Source organism: Phlebotomus papatasi, chromosome 1 (genome assembly GCF_024763615.1).
Source record: "Phlebotomus papatasi isolate M1 chromosome 1, Ppap_2.1, whole genome shotgun sequence".
NCBI classification, from domain to species: Eukaryota; Metazoa; Arthropoda; class Insecta; order Diptera; family Psychodidae; genus Phlebotomus; species Phlebotomus papatasi.
In genome coordinates, this window is record NC_077222.1 from 60,684,962 (window position 1) to 60,703,017 (window position 18,056).

At 34.6% G+C, this 18,056-nt stretch overlaps 1 protein-coding gene across 2 annotated transcripts; it reads left to right on the forward strand.

The window, feature by feature from the left end:
• The first annotated feature begins 468 nt into the window (after window positions 1-468).
• Window positions 469-13,871, forward strand: LOC129809555 (protein AF-9). Of its 2 annotated transcripts, none has more exons than XM_055859480.1 (5): window positions 469-1,008; window positions 1,334-1,531; window positions 1,602-2,665; window positions 6,071-6,557; window positions 12,615-13,871. In XM_055859480.1, the coding sequence occupies exons 2-5, from the start codon at window positions 1,351-1,353 to the stop codon at window positions 13,013-13,015; spliced, it is 2,133 nt and encodes a 710-aa protein (XP_055715455.1). In that variant the 5' UTR covers window positions 469-1,008; window positions 1,334-1,350; the 3' UTR covers window positions 13,016-13,871. The 2 variants fall into 2 exon arrangements, with proteins under 2 accessions (XP_055715455.1, XP_055715456.1); XM_055859481.1 differs by having other exon boundaries at window positions 6,074-6,557.
• Window positions 13,872-18,056: the final 4,185 nt, after the last annotated feature.

The following is an 18,056-nucleotide window of genomic DNA, read 5'->3' on the forward strand; positions in this document are numbered from 1 at the left end:
GCGCGCGCATATTGTTGCAAAACTTTGAAAAAAGTTGTGCCAAAAATCGAAAAAAAAAATTTAAAAATACTTAAGCACGAGCCACATTCATATAATATATCCTAAAATAAAACACTAGTTTTATGGATTTAAGATGAAGCTGCTAGAAAAAAACGTGGCAATGGAAAAAATAAGGGTGTTGTGTTATCAGTGTTATCATACCATTTCTCAACGGCTCAATTTTGAAAATTTTCCAAAAATTTTCTAGTGAAATTATCTGCCAAGGCCTACGGCCTACTCCGCCTACTCTATCAGATAGGCGAAAATCTAAATTTATGAAATTTCATAGTTCAAAAATAAAAATGGACAAAAATTGATTTTTTTCCTATGTCAAACCCGCTTATTTAAAATTATATTTTAAATCTTGAGTTTACAATATTGAACGATTAATCATAGGACATGTCTACTGGAAATTTCCCGTTCCGATTTAGTCGAATGAGTTTTTGTTGGGTTGTTATACAGGAGCAAAAACATCCTCCAAATATTGCCTTTTTCACGTATTTTTACCCAAATAGAAGCTACAAGATGCCCCCAAAGTACATTGTTGTCCACCCACTGAGCCATCCACCCAATTGGCCATGAGAACTGTCGACTACCTGAGTGATTATATGTGTGTCAAAGTTTTTATAGTTCAAAATAGTTGGGCTACTATTTTGATGCAAATGTGCGTTCGCGGAGCTGTCAGAAGGAAAATTTTGTGAAATTTAGCGCAAAAATGTAGAATTATCCGGGTTAAAATGTATTTTACAGTGGACATTGTCTAACTGTGTGCAAGTGAAAAAGTTAAAAAGACGATAAGAAGCATTAATTTGGGTGGATTTTGTGGCAATATTGCGGAAATTTGTGGTTATAAGCCTCCCCTTTGGGCTTGAACTTGACACAAATTTTCCATGGAAAAGAGATGCTCTTTCCCATGAAATTCTCGTGAAATCACATGCAGTGCGGTTTACCAAGTGATTGCCGGATACCGTAAGATTGCACAAAATTCTATCATTGATAAAAATTCACAATTTTTCCTTATTGTTGCCTCCTGCATAAACAAACAAATATTGCTTCATTCTGTTTTTCATTTATTTTGATTTTGTGTTCAGGGACTCCTCTACTTCACTCAATACTTTTCCATTTGTGGAATATTTTCTTTCCCCCAAAAAAAGAATAATAATTTGGTACCAATTATTGCTGTACCCCCCAAGGGAATTAAACAATATTGAATGTAAACTGAGTGGGTCAGGGAGGTTCCCGGGGGATAAATGGAAAGAGTGAGAAAGCAGTAAGCATAATAAAATTTTCACAGGAAAAACCAAGTGAGAAATGTCAGTGAAAGTTCTCTTTGAAATTGGACACGATTCGTCCCTGAAGCCTAAGCCAACTCCCGAGGGTTTTACCCACGACTGGGAACTCTTTGTTAGGGGATGCGATAATCACGATATCAGCCACTTTGTGGACAAGGTGGTCTTCAATCTGCATGAGTCATTTCCAAAGCCAAAAAGAGGTAAAAACACAGCCGGAATGAACTTTTTTTCAGCATCAGGGAAATTGAATTTCCCATTTTGTTTTTGCAGTTATTAAGGAGCCACCTTACTCTGTAAAAGAGTCAGGATATGCAGGATTTGTCCTCTCTATTGACATATACGTTAAGAATCGCGAAGAGCCCAAAAAGATCACATTCTCATACGATCTCGATCTCCAGTCGACGGGTCCTATGATCCAGCGTAAACAGTCTGAAAAGTATATCTTTACAAATCCCTCTGAAGAATTCAGGAGGAAATTGCTGAAAGGTGGTGGTGTATTGTTGGCAAATACCACAAGTAATTTGGATGATAAAAGTAGGGATTTTGAGGAACGTGCCAAGGGTAAAATGAGTGCAATTGGGGTGAATGACACAGTGAAGAAGCACAAAATGCGTCCAGAAGATCCCTTTACGAATCTCTTTGGAACACCCATTACCAAATCTTCAACAAAAGTATCACCGGATCCAAAGAGCAAAGCCTCACCAAATCGCATCAGTAAGCCACCACAGCCACAGATTGGGGGTAAATCAGCTGGTGAGAAGGCTCCGGGTGCCAAGGAAAAAGGCGACAAGGAATCCAAATCGAAGCACAGCAAACACAGTAGTCCGTATCGGGAGAAAAGTAGCGATGCAAAGGAATCCCGGAAGGGTGAGGAAAAGTATGAAAAACGGGAGGAGAAGAAGAAAGACAAGAATCATTCAAAGGATCGAGATAAGAGCAAGGAGAAGTCAGTTAAAAGGCCCACCAGTCCCAAAAGGAGCCCCAAAAGGCCAAGTCCGAGTCGCAGTAGCTCGGCTAGCAAGACAGAGGACAAGAGCCAGGTGCCACCGGTGGTTGCCAATGAGAAGAGTGGCAGCAGCAAGAAGATGAAGAAGGAGAAAAAAGAGAAGAGTCATGAGAAGGATAGGGATCGAAAGGAGCACAAGAAAGACACTGTGAGTGCAGAGAAGGTCACAACGACGAAGGCAGTGAGTGAGAAAAGTGATTTGGGCAAGAGTGTCAAGGAGGTGAGTCAGGGACCAAAGGAACTCAATGTACGAGAGAAACTCAAAGACATCATCAAGACACCGCCAGAGATCACAGTCACTGCAGAAGTCCCCAAAGCTCAGACACAGGTAAGCATTTTGAAATTTTTTTTTCATGCGATCGGTTCTGACCGATTGGAACCGATTCAAAAATTTTCTCGAACTAAAATATATTTCGATTTGACCTTCAGAGACACAAAATGGGTTTTTTTTTAATTCATGAATGGACGAAATGTTCACCTGGAAGGGAATTCTGTAACAGTATGACAGTGTCATATGACAAATTTGAGAATTTTTATGTGATAAATTCGGGAAAAAATGAAAATCAGATTTACATCACTTACTAAGAGCCTCATAGAGCTCCTTGCAGTGTCTATTTTTGATGCTCATTAGCCTTCAATGTTGTCCTATTCCAAAATTTATCACGAAAATTTGTCTCATGACTTTGCCATATCGTTACAGAATTCCCCTACTGGACCATTATTGCTAATATTTTTCACTATTTTGGTGGAAAGGAAGGGGAGGAGGGAGAGGGAAAAGAAGAACAAACATCTAGAAATTAAAAATCACCGAGACCGAAAGTTGATATCACTCTTTGTAAAATAACAAAAATAGAGGAACCTAGAGTAGGGTAGAGTAACCACTTATCGCCACTTTTAGGAAAAACTGAAATTAATTTAATTAGGGGAGACTGGGGCAAAAAGTCACAAAACGGATATTTTATTTTTTTACAAGCTACTCGAGCGCTTCAAAAATTTCTAATTAGCTCAGTTTTATAGGAAATTTACCGCTCTACAATTTTGTGAAAGTAATTTTGCTTTATTTTGTAAGGAAATACGTTTATCGAGCCAATTTCTAAAAGGTAATTTTGTGACTATTCTCAAAAATGCTGGGGCAAATAGTACCAGACATTGGGTATTATCATTACAGGCTTCGGTAAATTTGAAAAAATACTTAGAGGACATATTTTCATAGAAAATTTATTCATCTACAGTTTTTTAAAACACCGTTTTCTCTGCGAGAAAAGTGAGAAAACGAGAAAAGCGCTTTTCAAGCTATTTTAGAAAAAACACACAAAATTTGCTTCGCATTTTTGTTACTTTTTACCCCAAGTGCCCTTTTTTAATAAAAGGATTTCTGGAGAAAAGAATAGAGAAGTGGGTCACTGGCGAGGTGACACCAGAGTTGAGTTGAAAATTTCAAAATCCGACGATATCGTCCTAAATAAAAAAAAAACGAGTTTTACTGGTTTCAAATTTTCTTTAAAAAAGCATTTTTTTTTCATAAAAAATGCTCCCAGTGTGTAGAGGATTAAACACAATTAATTTTCTGATAAAAATTGCTTACCGTTTATTTCCGGTTCAGAACCGATTGAAACTGGTTCAGAATTAGTTGTTAGGCCATTGCCAGGCTTTAGAATTCGTCAGTTAAATCAGCATTTGTCGTAACTTCATTTTTGCGATTTTGAGATATATCATTGTCAAAGACAATGGATATAGGGGAAACTGGGGCACCACCAAACACGGGGTACCACCAAACACTGCGATTTTTTAATCGGATATTGGATATCAGATGATAAGACCGATAGGAATTTATAGGCATTATAGGGATGTTTGTCCACTGAAGGAATGGTCGAGATAGTCCAAGTAGTTTAGAAATAAAAATTACTGTTTGGTGGTACCCCGTGTTTGGTGGTGCCCCAGTTTCCCTATACATATTTGGAATCGGTGTAATTTTGTTTATTAAACGCACTTGAGAAAAAGAAACTTTTATAAGCTGAATAAAAATTATTTTAAACAATAATTATCGTAAGTGCCCTTAATTAATAAAAAAATGTATCAGAATTTGTTGTAACTTCCATTTTTGGTGAAGTTACGATAACTTTTCATACAAAATTTTCTCTAATCAGCATTTGTCGTAACTTCTTTTGCTCACTAGCGTGGCTTGTAATTTGCAGCAAAATTGTAATATTTCTCAATAAAACGTTCATAAACTTTTTCAAATATCCAAAGACAGCGCTAATCATGCGATATTAAATCTTTTTAATTCAATATTTGGAAGAAAAAAGTGAGAAAAAATCTTTGCCCATCTGTCATTAATTCAAAACAAAACAAGCAACGCAACACACAAAATTTATTCAATAAAACTTATGAAATAAAAGCTTTTTGGGTTATGGCTAAAAAATTAATTGCCTAATTTAGTCAAATAAAGGCTCTTATTAACACTGGAATAATTTAAACAGATATAATGCATTTTAGAAAATTGACCTAACTTCCAAAATCTCCATACCTTGGAAGTTACGACTTTATAAACGATGGAAGTTACAACAAAATATTATTGTGTTTCATCGAATATATATCTCAATATTTCAGCTTTTGAATAATTTTATAAAGATTTTCTTGAGTCAACTTACACTTTATTAGTGCCACTTTTATTATTTTGACTCAAAAGTATAGCATTCGGGGCTCATTTTTAAGGAAAATAAAGCTGAATTGAAAATTTCGTCTCCTGAAAAATTGTCAAAAGGAAGTTACGACAAATGTTGATTTAACTGACGAATTATACGGACAAACAACGAAACGTCAAAAAACGCAAAACTTCAGATTTTCAAAATTCTACCAAAATACGTCCCCTTAGGGCCCTTAGGGCCCATATAGACTCAGGCTGATCCTCGAGAATATTTAGCATACGAAATCTGGCAGCAAAGGATCCGGTAAAGGAATTTTACGCAAAGGAGTTCTAATTGATGATCCTAAGCCCACATTGTTTGATAATTTGGGATAGACCTTTACTGCTGACTTTTACAGAGTAAATATTCTCGAGGATCAGCCTGAGTCTATTTTGGCTTTTAGGGGGTAAGGAGTCGGATTATATACATATAACACAAAATTGAGGGATTATAATGCTCTCTCTGTGAAAATCGAGCAGAAAAAAGTCCCCTTTCTTAAATATTTTTGCATTAGTGAGTTTCCAGAATAATTTATGGCAAAAAACAAACGATCAGTAAAAAATTCTAAATGGGCAGTAAAAAATTAAAAATGAGCACTAAAATATCTAATTATGGTCGGTAAAAAACTTAAATCTTTTCAAAGATGGGCCTAATCATAGTTTGCGAAATTCATAACACCATATTTCTAGCTCCATTTGATCGAAAATAATCCCCAGCGCACAATAACTTTTGTTTGTAGACATGTTTTCAAAATTTACCATGAGAGTGAGCGAGATGACTAGATCTATCTAGATGCCACTCACTCTCATTGAAATGTCAAAAAGATGTTTACAAAACAAAAGTTATTGTGCGTTTAGGCATAATGGTTCTAAATAAAATATTAAAACTTTCTAAAATTATATAAATATAAAGTTCATAGAACAAATGCTAAGAGCTAGGGGCGCTAAAATTAAAAAAAAAAGAACTTATAAAATATAACTACAATTTATAATATTTTTGCAATTATTTACACAAATTTCAAATTTCAATATTTAATTTATCATTAGCAGGAAAGGCGAGTGGAGAAGCACGAGAAAGAGAGTGAGCGAAAGCACAAACACAAGAAAAAGGACAAAAGTGGGAGTAGCAAGGAGAAGAAGAAAGATAAAGGTGGCTCAAGTTCAAAGTCGCGAGACGATGTCAACTCCACACCCACAAAATCTTCTTCCAAAGCTTCCCAAGAGAGTGCAAAGCCTCATCCGGCTTTTACTGGCCAGGATACTGGAAAGAAGACCACAACTCCACTGGACAAATTGTACAATGAGTTGGGAGAAGGAGGAACCAGTGATTCGGACATGGATAGTCCAACGTCGGAGAAAACTGATGTAACGGCAACAGGGATTCATGAGAATTCCAATAGTAGTGCTCAAGATGTAACAGCTCCCAAACCTGAAGAGATAAAGAGCACAAAGAAAAGGGGAGAGAAGAAGTCCAGTGCTGAGAAAAAGAAGAAACGCAATCGAGAGGATGGAAGTGAGAATCCAAACACTACAGGTAAGTTTTGTTGTATTTACTTTAATTATTTTGAATGAAGTAATTTTGAAGAAAATCATATTTCTAGTAAAACATTTTTAGTAAAAAAAATATAAAAATGAATTGAGAATGGTTCAAATACTAAGAACTTCAAAATGATCCAGAACTTTAAACTTCAAACAATCCAAAGAATTTTCATTAAAAAACGATTTTATTAGCGACAAAGGAAAAATCTATGCTAGATCAGCTTATTGTAGCTGAGATTCTTAACGTGAGCAAACTCGGATTGCATGCAAATTCGATATGGAACTAAAGATGAGAGATATTACAGCAATTTGGAATCAAATTTCTGAAAAATTGCAAACATTTAATTAGATCAAAATATCTAGGATATAAAGGAACTAACAGAAAGGTGATAGTGGTGGAATATAGACCAGAACTTTCTCTAGGGGAATGTTGGCATGGTTCGCACAGAGTGAACCTTCAAACAACGCAAATTTTCTCTTTGTTTACAAAGAGCTAGTTCGTCATTTCTTAGCCATAAGACAGATAATTATTACTAAGCTCATGAGACGAGATGAGAAATGGTAAGTCAGCTCTTTGCAAACAAGGAGAAATTTCACATCGTTTGAAGGTTCACTCTGTGCGGACCATGCCTACATTCCCCTATAATTTTGCCCCAAAACTTGATCTTATCGATTGCTCTGTTGCCGAGATAATTCAATTTATTTGTTATGGAACACGCTTTTTGACCCCAGTGGGCATTTTGTCCATGTGATGAACTACAACAACATCGAAGAATGATTAAATTTTATAAGGATTTTTTTTAAACCATATTTTAAAAATAACGTAGTCGAGTAAAAGCGGTCATATCAGCACCTGCGTACTTTCGCAGCATTATTGTGGGAAAAAATCATGTTTTTTACACTAAAACGACAAAGTCGGAACGATGGCATAATCTGAGGAAAAAAATAACGTCTGGACGAAATATAGATATACAGTGGTGGCCAAAATTATAAGATCACCTTTGATAAGCCTGCTTTTTTACCTTTTGTAATTTTTTATTCCAATGCGTTGAAATAATTTTGATGTAGAAATGTTCAAGTAATATCTATTCATCGAATAATTGTTGTTTTGGCCATTAGAGATCTCTATTTTGACATATAGTACGTGAATAGTGATAATGTGTTCGGACAATAAAATAGGACCACTGGAATAAACTCAAATTTATTTCAATTATTTAAAAAATAACAAAATTTTAGTGTAATGTCAATAATCATTTAGTGTCTTGACAATTAATTGTACAAGTTTGGATAAAGAAAACTATGAGAAATTTTATCTATAACATGGTGTTCTTTTTTTTTTGCCTCGCGTTCCTTTATTTACTTGGAGGTAGTAACAGCGGTCTGGACAATCTTTATTTATTTATTTGCCTGGGGAACCCTAGTTTTTTTTTTTTAAACTTTTTTGTTGTATGAATATTTTTTCTTGATATGCATTATTATTTGTTAATTCTTTCTCTATTCTGCAAGCTGACTTCTGTTTCGGGGAGATAACTTATTTTGCAACTGCGATCTCCTTTTCTGGGCCAGCTGGGGGTGATCTGTTTGGAATGTTTTTTTTTTTTTCCAAGCCTTCAGCTAACGGGTTCGATCTGTTGAACTTAAGATGAAGTTCTCTACCTTCACCCGCAAATCCTCTCTGGAGTCTCTCTTCCTCGGCTTCACCGAGGTCTCTCTCCCCGTGAAAGGTTAAATTGTAAAGTGTGGATCTGCAAAACTGAAGGTGGGCAGGTCGTTCCTGGGACCATCTACTTGCGGGTCTGGTGGGATGGTCGTGGAGCGGAGCCTCCCTGATGCATTTTCTTTTTTTTCATAGGCAATATTTTTTTTTTGTTTTTTCTCTGCGTTTTTTTTTCCAAATGGCTTACAGCTCAGTAAGAGCTAGCTATTTTTAACCTCTCACAATGCTGCAAAGCAGTGCAGTTTCAACGGAGCAAGATCTTCTGTTTTATTTTTTCTCTTTTACCTTGGAATTTTGTGTATTCAGAAAAGAAAAAAGTTCAAACATGTTTTTACATGACTGGCATATACAACCTGAGAAAGAGCTTTTCCACCGTTTTGCTCTGGAGGTTGGTCACCAACGCTAAGACGGCGGTGGACGCTAAGAATTGCACGGGATCTCAGTGAAACGAAACTGTACTTCGAAAAGCATTGTTGATGAATAAATTTATCTATCTAAAAAAAAAAAAAAAAAAAAAAAAAAAATAAAAAAAAAAAAAAACGGAGCAAATATAGAACTTTCTTGTTGGAGGCTCTATTAGATTTTTGATGCTACGAAAACATATGGAATGATCGTGAATATCATAGCTGACTACATTAAATTACGAAAAACAATAATCCATAACACAATATGGTGTTTACGTAAACATAATGCCCAACGCACAATCGCTTTTGTTTGTAAACATGTTTTCAAAATTTTCTATAAGTGTGAGTGAGACAACTAGATCTATATCTCACTCACTCTCATTGAAATGTCAAAAACATGTTTACAAAACAAATGTTGTTGTGCGCTGGGCATAAGACTCGGAATTTTGGCGGTCATTGGTTCCACGGGCCATTAGTATAAAGAAAACAACAACAATTCAGGATTTTCAAATAGTTCAATGTGTCGAAATCAGTCTAGCACGTCATCGTAAGGTTTTCTATAGGATTTTTTTTTCTAATTTGAGAGGACATTTAAAATGTCCTCTCAAATTAGGGAAAAATGGTCTGCCTTTGAATGCGGCAGCCTTTGAATGTTCCAATTTTTCTCTTATTTTTCAAAGCAAAAAATTTTGTGAAAAAAATTTGTGAACAATAGTTAATGCTATTAACTATTTTCGATTAACTTCGATTAACAAAATGGAATTTTATGGCGCTGGCACACCTTTTCAATTGAGTGAAATTCAATCGATTGAAATTTTACCTCTTACTCTTTCAAACTGAGATCAGATACAGCTGTCTCTTTCTGTCAAATGAAATTTAAAATTGAAATTGAAAATGAAATTGAAATTTCAATTTTCATTTGACAGAAAGAGACAAGCATATCTTATTTCAGTTTGAAAGAGTAATAGGTTAAAATTTCAATCGATTGAATTTCACTAAATTAAAAAGGTGTGTCAGCGCCATAGTTTTGAGAAATAAGAGAAAAATTGAAGCATCCAGAGGCTGTCGCATTCAAAGACAGGCAACTTTCCCCTAATTGAGTTTATGTAATATAAAAATTGGTTTTTCAACTGTGGCTCCTCTATCGTCGGTCGTACTAAGTTCGAATATTCTAGAAAGTTGTAGGGCGTTGCGAGACCTTTAATTTGCGCTCTCACACTTCAAAATTGGTCAAATAGAGCTGAAGATATGGCGTTTTGAATTTCGTGTATTTGACCCCTTATATATCCGGTTCTATTTTAAGAACAGCGGACCTACGCCACTTTTTGGAAACTTTATAGCCTAGACTGCAACACTCTAAAATTTGATCAAAATGCTCAACGGTGTTTTTGAGGAAAATGAGTTTGAATTTTGACGCAATCGCAGTGCAACCTGTGGTGACTTTTGGAACTTCCATCTTTCTTCCATGTTAATTACAACCGAAGATAGAGGCCGGTCAGTTTTCGAACTCTGACCCCTTATAGCTCAGGTCAGGGGTTATCGATCGACTTAAGTATTTTTTGTTTGATAGGTATAATCTGTGACTACAACATACTAAAATTTGAGCTTGATGCACAATGAAGTTTTTGAGTTATTTAACTTAGAAAATTGAAAAAAAATCTTTATAATAGCGCCCCTAACGGTGGGTTTATGAACTTGCGATGTTAGAAGGGGAAGTGGCATTTCTTATGGCCAGTTATGGCCATTTAAAAAAAATTATGAACCCTTTTAGCTGGAGTCAGAAGGGTCACGGACTTTAAATTTGGTATTGATCGAAAGCTCTAAGGCCCAGCTATAACATACTAAAATTTGAGCCCGATCGTTGCCATAGGGACAGAGCTATTGTGAAAAGAAAAAGGGGGGTCTTCAAAATGGCAGAAGGAGGGGTGGGGGGTGGGGGGTCAATGCACCATGTTGCAATTTTCACCCGATATATAACCTTTGCTGAAAAGCGCAAGTCGATATCTCTCTTAGTTTAGAACATATAAGCTCCAAAGAGCGGCCGCACGGACGGACGGACGGACGGCAACGGTTTTTAGCCATTCATATACAGTAGACTCTCTCTCAATTGGACATTTGGGGCAAAATGTCATCCGGTTTATCGATAGATTTGGGCGTCAAAGCCTTTGTAAATTCCACAAAAAGCGTTCAAATATAAAGAATCACGAGAGAGGATAATTAACACGAGGCTGGAGGAAGGTATGTCGCTGTGGTGCGAGTTACATAAAAAAGATCAAGAATGGGTCGATCAAGAAAGATATAACGTACTGTCAGATGAATACAAAATCCTATGGACGCCTTGGATGCCGAGGTATTTGAAAAGAGGAATGGCAACAAAAATACTTGCAAAATACAGATGTGAAAATGGGGAAAGGGCATTAGAGAGATGGAGGAGTGAGAGGGAGAAAAAATGCGTATTTTGTAACATAGGCCTTGACGATCTAAGACACATCTTAGTAGGGTGCTGTAGAGATATAAAAGGTAGGGAAGATAGGAGTGAAATTTTGTGTGAGGATGGAAGAGGAATAGATTATCTGAAAAAATTAGAGATTGCCAGAAATACCAATGTTGACAATAATGTATAAACAATGTATTTACAAAGGTCCAAAATGGACGCAAATAAAGAATTATTATTATAAAGAATCACGATAAAATAGGAAGAACTACAGCGAATTTGAGCAAATTAGCTTCATAATTAAACGTGAAAGGAGAATGGTCAAAACTATATGGGCGCTGGTCCCGGAATCGCCACAAACGAGAGTAGGCGCATTTTGTAGGTACTAATATAAGATTAAAAAATTGCCGGAACCCAGAACGATAAACGCTGGTAAAAAAGCGTTTATCCTTCCGAAATATCGCTGTTTTGACAACGAATTACTTAAGAACGGCTAAAGCGATCTTGATTAAATTCGGTATAGGGTCAGTGTATTACTAAAACTTTTTATTTATGCATACCGCCCCCTCCCCCGACCCTCCATTCTTGTAGCCCCTGAGCTAATTACATTATACAATGAGGATATGTTTTTATCTTTCACGTACCAACAGATCTTAATGAGGCGAAAAATGAAATATAAAAAATCTGGAAAATGATTGTTAACGTTATTACTTATGCATTTTTTTTTCATTCAATCAAGCTCGATCAAAAAGTTCTTCGTGAAGATTGTTGAAAATACCTCTTCTCAGAAAGGAGTTCTAAAGTAAAATGTTCTCATTTTGTATGGGGGCTATCAAAATGGAGAGTGGGGGATGGGGGTGGTATGCATAAATAAAAAGTTTAAGTAATACACTGACCCTATACTGAATTTCATCAAGATCGCTTAAGCAGTTCTTGCGTAATTTGTTGTCAAAATAGTGATTTATCGCAAGGATAGAGGCTTTTTACAAGGACTCCCAGCGTTTATCATCCTGGATTCTGAGATTTTTTTTATTCTTATACCAGTATCTGCAAAATGCGCCTACTCTCATCTCTGGATAAAGATGAATCGGTGCCCATATATACTTTTGACCATTCTTCCTTCTAAGAAACTGTTTTTATGCTCTAGAACTTTTTCTCCATGGTTTAGAACATTGGTCTCAGAACAAAAGTTGTTACTTATACTAATGTGTATCCAATGACATAGGTCCCATTCGTGACGATTCCGGGATCGGATTTGACCATTCTCCTTTGTAAACAAAATTTTTTACCCGATTGAAAAAGAGCCGATTGAGTAAGAGTGTACTATATTCGTGAACAGGAAGTGGCCAAATACATTTTGGCAAAGTTTGGGACCGATCGGAGGACATGAGATTTTGTTAGGATTATAGTAGGGGAGATTGTTAAGAATCTCACCTAATACTTACTAAGAAATAGATGTAAAAATAATTAAATTAGCTAAAACCGGTTCGCAATTAGGTGGCAAGGATAGTCCAGCAATCAGCAAGATGGACCCTCCAACTAAGATTCCCAGACGCAGTGGTGATGATCTGTACAAAAATGGCGATGCAGGCACACCAAACTTCCCAGGTACACCGGCCGATGAAGGATCATCCTATCGGTCTGGTAGTGCAACTTCCGGAGGCAGCATATCCAGCACTGGAGCTAATCCACCGCTCTCCATGGACTACATGTCTGAACTGAAGGATCTGCAGCACAAGATTATGACACTGCAGGACAACAATGAGCTGCAGCAGGTGGTGGAGATGATTGCGGCAACTGGTCAGTATGAGATAACCAGTAAGACCTTTGACTTTGACCTGTGTGCCCTTGATAAGGACACAGTGCAGAGATTGCAGGAATTCTTTGCCACGTCGTGACGTACAGAAATTAATTCCTTCGGCGGAGACTGAACATCTCCCATGAGAATTCTCCAAAACTCATTTCATTTTCTGTTTTTTTTTTGCCCTTAACTCTCGAGACATAATGTTTGTAAAACTGATATTTTTTGTCTTGTGTGTTTGTGAATATTTTATTTGGCAACTTTTTTTTTAAATCTTTTTTTTTAAACTTTAGCATCACCTCTATTTATCACCATTTTCATGCACCTTATTTTTTTATTTTTTTGGTAAGCAAAAAAAGAAAATTACGAAAGTAATTTTTATGGTAGAAAAGTTTATTCTGAAGACAAATGTAGCATTTTGCGGTAGAAAAAAAATTCATCTAATTCAGGGTACAATTCTGCGTAGAGAAATTTTTTATGCCTTTTTGTGAATTGCATTTTTTTTGTATTTGCAGTTAACATAATTACAAAATGAATATTGAAAATATCGCTGATGAATAAAATGATTGCAAGAGGCAGGTTAATTGTAAAATTGGAAGGACATAAGGAGGTTTCACGAAACTAAAATGTTTCATTAACTTTGTGAAGTAGTTTCGTTTCTTTGAAATTGAAATATTTAAAATTTACTAAAAATTGTCACTTCCATGCTCCTTCAGTGCTTTCATACAAATCAATGAAATATTCTAAATAAAATAGCAATATTTTTCTTGTATTGCCAAAAATATGTAAATGCTTCATCTCACAATTTTTTTTTGAAACAAAAATTATATATGTGCTTGAAATTGCTCCCAACCAACAATTGTATTGTCAAAAGTTTGATTTATGTTTATAATTATTTTTGTGAAATAAATTAGAAAAAAAAGATTACAAATAGTTGATAAAAGATCTTCAAAGGCCCTTATTTTTTATTTGGGATTTAGCAAAAAAATAAAAGACAAAAGGTTATGCTGCTCAGAAAAATGATCTTGGAACATAATTTGAAATTGACAAAACCTAATTTCTCAAATATTTTTTTGAATTTTTCCCAACTTAGGGAAAAAAGTTACAGAATTTTCAGGAGTTTGACAACAAGGAGAAGGGATAATAATTCTGTTACACAGTATTATGGAATATTCCGTATTTACAAAGAGAAAAACGTTCTCTTTTTCAAATAAAGTTGAAACGGTTGGCAAAGCGTCCGAGGCTTTGTGAGCTGCTCGAACTCCCTAGAATACTGTGAAAAAAGAGGCTGCGATTAGCTTTTTTTCGTCAAAACTTTAACACTTTTTGGGTGTAAAAATATATCAACATTTTTAATGTTAATTTTACACCTTTTAAGGGTAAAATCAACATGAAAGAAGGGTAACTTTAACCCATAATACACCTAAAAAGGGTAATATTTACACCGTTTTCGGATCAATACTGCAGGGTAAAATTAACATTTCCGGAATGTTATTTTGACTTTTTCGGATTTCTCTCAGTGAAGGAGCTCTGCCTTATATTTCTTTTCGGATTTTTTTTTGGATTCTTATACAAGATTAATTTGTCTCTAAATTACCACAAAACCATCTTAAAGTCGAAAATTGTGCAAGAGGGTATTTTAAAAGAGATGGCAAAGCGTCCCAGCTTTGCGGAATGCTCGTACTCACGAGATAGAGCTCACCGCGAATTAGTTTTTTTGCATAATCTTTTGGTATCACTGATCTACTAGAGATCAAATTGAATCAAATTCAATAATTCAAAATGACGAATTTTCCGGTCATAGGTATGTTTGGGCGAAATGTTCGCCTGGACTAGCTCTAAAATATATCCAAAAATCATTGAAAAAACTTGGGCCAATTTTGAGAAAAAACCGAAAAAATATTATTTTGAGGAAATATTAATTGTTGGGGATATAAATTATTCAAAAATCGGTACTCAATCGGTTCATTACCGATGCAGCCGGGTTCGAAATTTCAATACCTTCCTAAAAAATCCAAATTTAACCAAATCGGTTGAAAAATGAGCTTTCCAAAGTGTTTGACCTTTGACCTTCAATAATGCAAAATGGCGAATTTTCCGGTCATAGGTATGTTTGGGCGAAATGTTCACCTGGCTAGCTTTAAAACATATCCGAAAATCACTGAAAAAGCTTGGTCCAATTTTGAAAAAAAAAAACCAAGAAACATGGTTTTTGAAGGGGATAGACGGGGAGTGGGGAGGGGAAAAAAACGTCGAGAGATTTTGTTTTTTATTGGGGGTCATCGAAGACTGGAAGTCGATATCTCTTACCGTTTAAGCTCCAGAACTGTGACAAGCTGAAAAAAAAGACGATTATATAACTGCTCTCTCTTTGAGTTCGAGCAGTAAAAATAATTAATATTTTAATTAATATAATTTAAACAAATCGGTTCAAAATTAGGCTCTTTGACCTTGAATAATTCAAGATGGCGATTTTTTCGGTGATAGGTGTCAAAGGACGAAATGTTCAGCTGGACTACCTCCAAAACATATCCGAAAATAATTGAAATCGCTATAGCCAATTTTTTGTAATCTTAGAAAAACCTCATTTTTGACCTATTTTTGGGGGATAGGGAACGCATCAAAGGGGAGGGGGAAAACTAAAGAGGTTGGTTTCGAGGTAAGGTCATTTGAGGAGGGGTCATCGAAGACCGAAAGTTGATATCTCTTACCGTTTGAATTTTATATGGGTCAAAAGACTGAAAATGTTTAGTTAAATTAAGCGACATTTTACAAATAAGACGCAAAATTATGAAAGACAAAAAATAGCGACAAGATTTTATTAAATTTTCAACAAAAAATGTGGTCATAAAACGGATTTTTCTGATCTGATATTAGATTATTTTGGTAAAATTTGACAATTTTTTAGATAATTTAAATTTATAAACCAACTTACAGATTAGTTTGTTTAGAGAAAATTATGGGCATAAAGAATTTTTCCTACACAAATGTACGCAAGTTTCTTCAATATGAACATAAATTTATCTAGCGTGTAGAGCCCATTAGTCTTCAAAAAAGTTATTGAATAACTTTTAACATTTAACAGCTTGCAAACGGGATAATCCAATAATGCGCTTGATAATAGTAAATTTGGGGAATATTATCGTTTTTGTATTTTTTTAATCTTATAATAAAAAGAATTTGTTTTCAAAAATTTGTCAATTTTTCAAAGGATATCCTAAAAGAAAACTCCTTGACTTTCCTTCGAAACTTGGATATTTTAAAATATGTTTTTGTGTATCAGAAATTTAATCTACAATTTTAGAAATTAATCCAAAAAGAAAAAAAGACGTTAGGTAGAAATTATGGGCATAATCACATTGACAATAAAATGCTCGCCGTAGCCTCACCGTATTTCGTTAATTTACGCATTTTCATTGCAATTCTTACGCAAATTTTCCATTACCGCATTACCTTATCTCATACTCGGTGGCACTAGGTGAAAATAATATAAGAAAATTGAAGAAATAATAATGAAGAAACGAAAATACGATAAACGGTGAGCAAAACAAACTGTATGATCAATTTCTCCCTACAGTTTGTTTTGCTCACCGTTTATCGGATTTTCGTTTTATTTCTTCAATTTTCTTATATTATTTTCACCTAGTGCCACCGAGTATGAGATAAGGTAATATGGTAATCGAGAATTTGCGTAAGAATTGCAATGAAAATGCGTAAATTAACGAAATACGGTGAGCATTTTACTGTCAATGTGATTCTACCCTAAAGGAGAAACTCTTTAAATATGTACCGTAATATTTATATTTATTTTATTTTTTAGAATTATATAGAAAAAATAGATTTTACAATTAGAAGAATTCTTTTGTAATCATTTTCCAAATTTTCTACTTAATTCCCGAAAGTTTTAAATTTTATAAAGTTTTAAATCTTTTTAGATCGGGAAAACTTCATTAAATCAAAATTTTTATACCTTTCACCAAGGTATTGCATTGTATTCCATTCTTTTGCACCACTACACTGGCAAAAATAAAAGGCTCAAATTGATTCAAATTTGATCTTTTTGCAAATGATGGATCAAATTAACATATTGTATTATGAAAAATGTGCATTCAAAGTTTGACATTTGATCCATCCTTTGCAAAAGGATCAAATTTGGATCAATTTGATCTTTTTATTTTTACCAGTAACACAAATTAAAATTGATTTTTTTGATTATCAAAATCACCAAAATAAATAGAGTACGATTAATGTCCAACGCACAATAACTTTTGTTTGTAAACATGTTTTTGAAGTTGCCTATGTGAGTGAGCGAGATGACTAGATCGAGATTACATTCACTCTCATTGAAATGTCAAAAACATGTTTACAAAACAAAAGTTATTGTGCGTTGAGCATAATGCTCAGCACACAATAATTTTTATTTGTTAACATGTTTTCAAAATTACCCATGAGAGAGAGCGAGATAACTAGATCTCGGTTTCATTCACTCTCACTGAATTGTTAAAAACATGTTTACAAAATAAAAGTTTTTGTGCGTTGGGCATAAAACACACAATACGTTGAATAAGAAAGGGAAATTTGATTTTATGAAATTTTATTCGTGTGACAATGGGTACTATGCACAGAAATCAGCTGGTTTATTAATTCGATGATAAATAAGAATACCTACGCACAGAAACCAGCTTATTATTTATAAATACGCTGTTAAAATCTTAATTTTGAACTAATAAGTGCTCCTAATGTCCTAATGTAAATACCTTGACATTTTATTAACTAATTTTTGATTTATAAACATGCTCTTCGAAAAAAATTTCTTAGCCCTATTATCGTCAGATTAAGTAGGAATAACATTTAAGATTGATAAATTTCATGCAGTAAAGCAAATTATGTTTTCTAATGCAGTTTTACTTGAACGTGTTGGAAGCAAACAAATCATTTTCGACGAAACACCTTAAGAAAATATAAATTTTAAAGTGTAACAAAAAGAGACCTACTGATTTACTTAAAATAACTTTTGAACGTCATTTTCTGTGTGAGCATAGATTTTCTAATAAATCAATTAATAAATCTAATTAAACAGCTCGTTTTTGTGCATAGTGCCCAAAGACAAATATTAAAATTATGAATGAAATCTACCT

What these genes read in the sequence shown, in the direction of transcription:
- LOC129809555 (XM_055859480.1), top strand. Translation starts at nt 1,351, where the DNA reads ATGTCAGTGAAAGTTCTCTTTGAAATTGGACACGATTCGTCCCTGAAG. An exon ending in ATTTCCAAAGCCAAAAAGAG is followed by an intron (nt 1,532 to 1,601) that starts GTAAAAACACAG and finishes TTGTTTTTGCAG; the next exon opens with TTATTAAGGAGCCACCTTAC. An exon ending in TCCCCAAAGCTCAGACACAG is followed by an intron (nt 2,666 to 6,070) that starts GTAAGCATTTTG and finishes ATTTATCATTAG; the next exon opens with CAGGAAAGGCGAGTGGAGAA.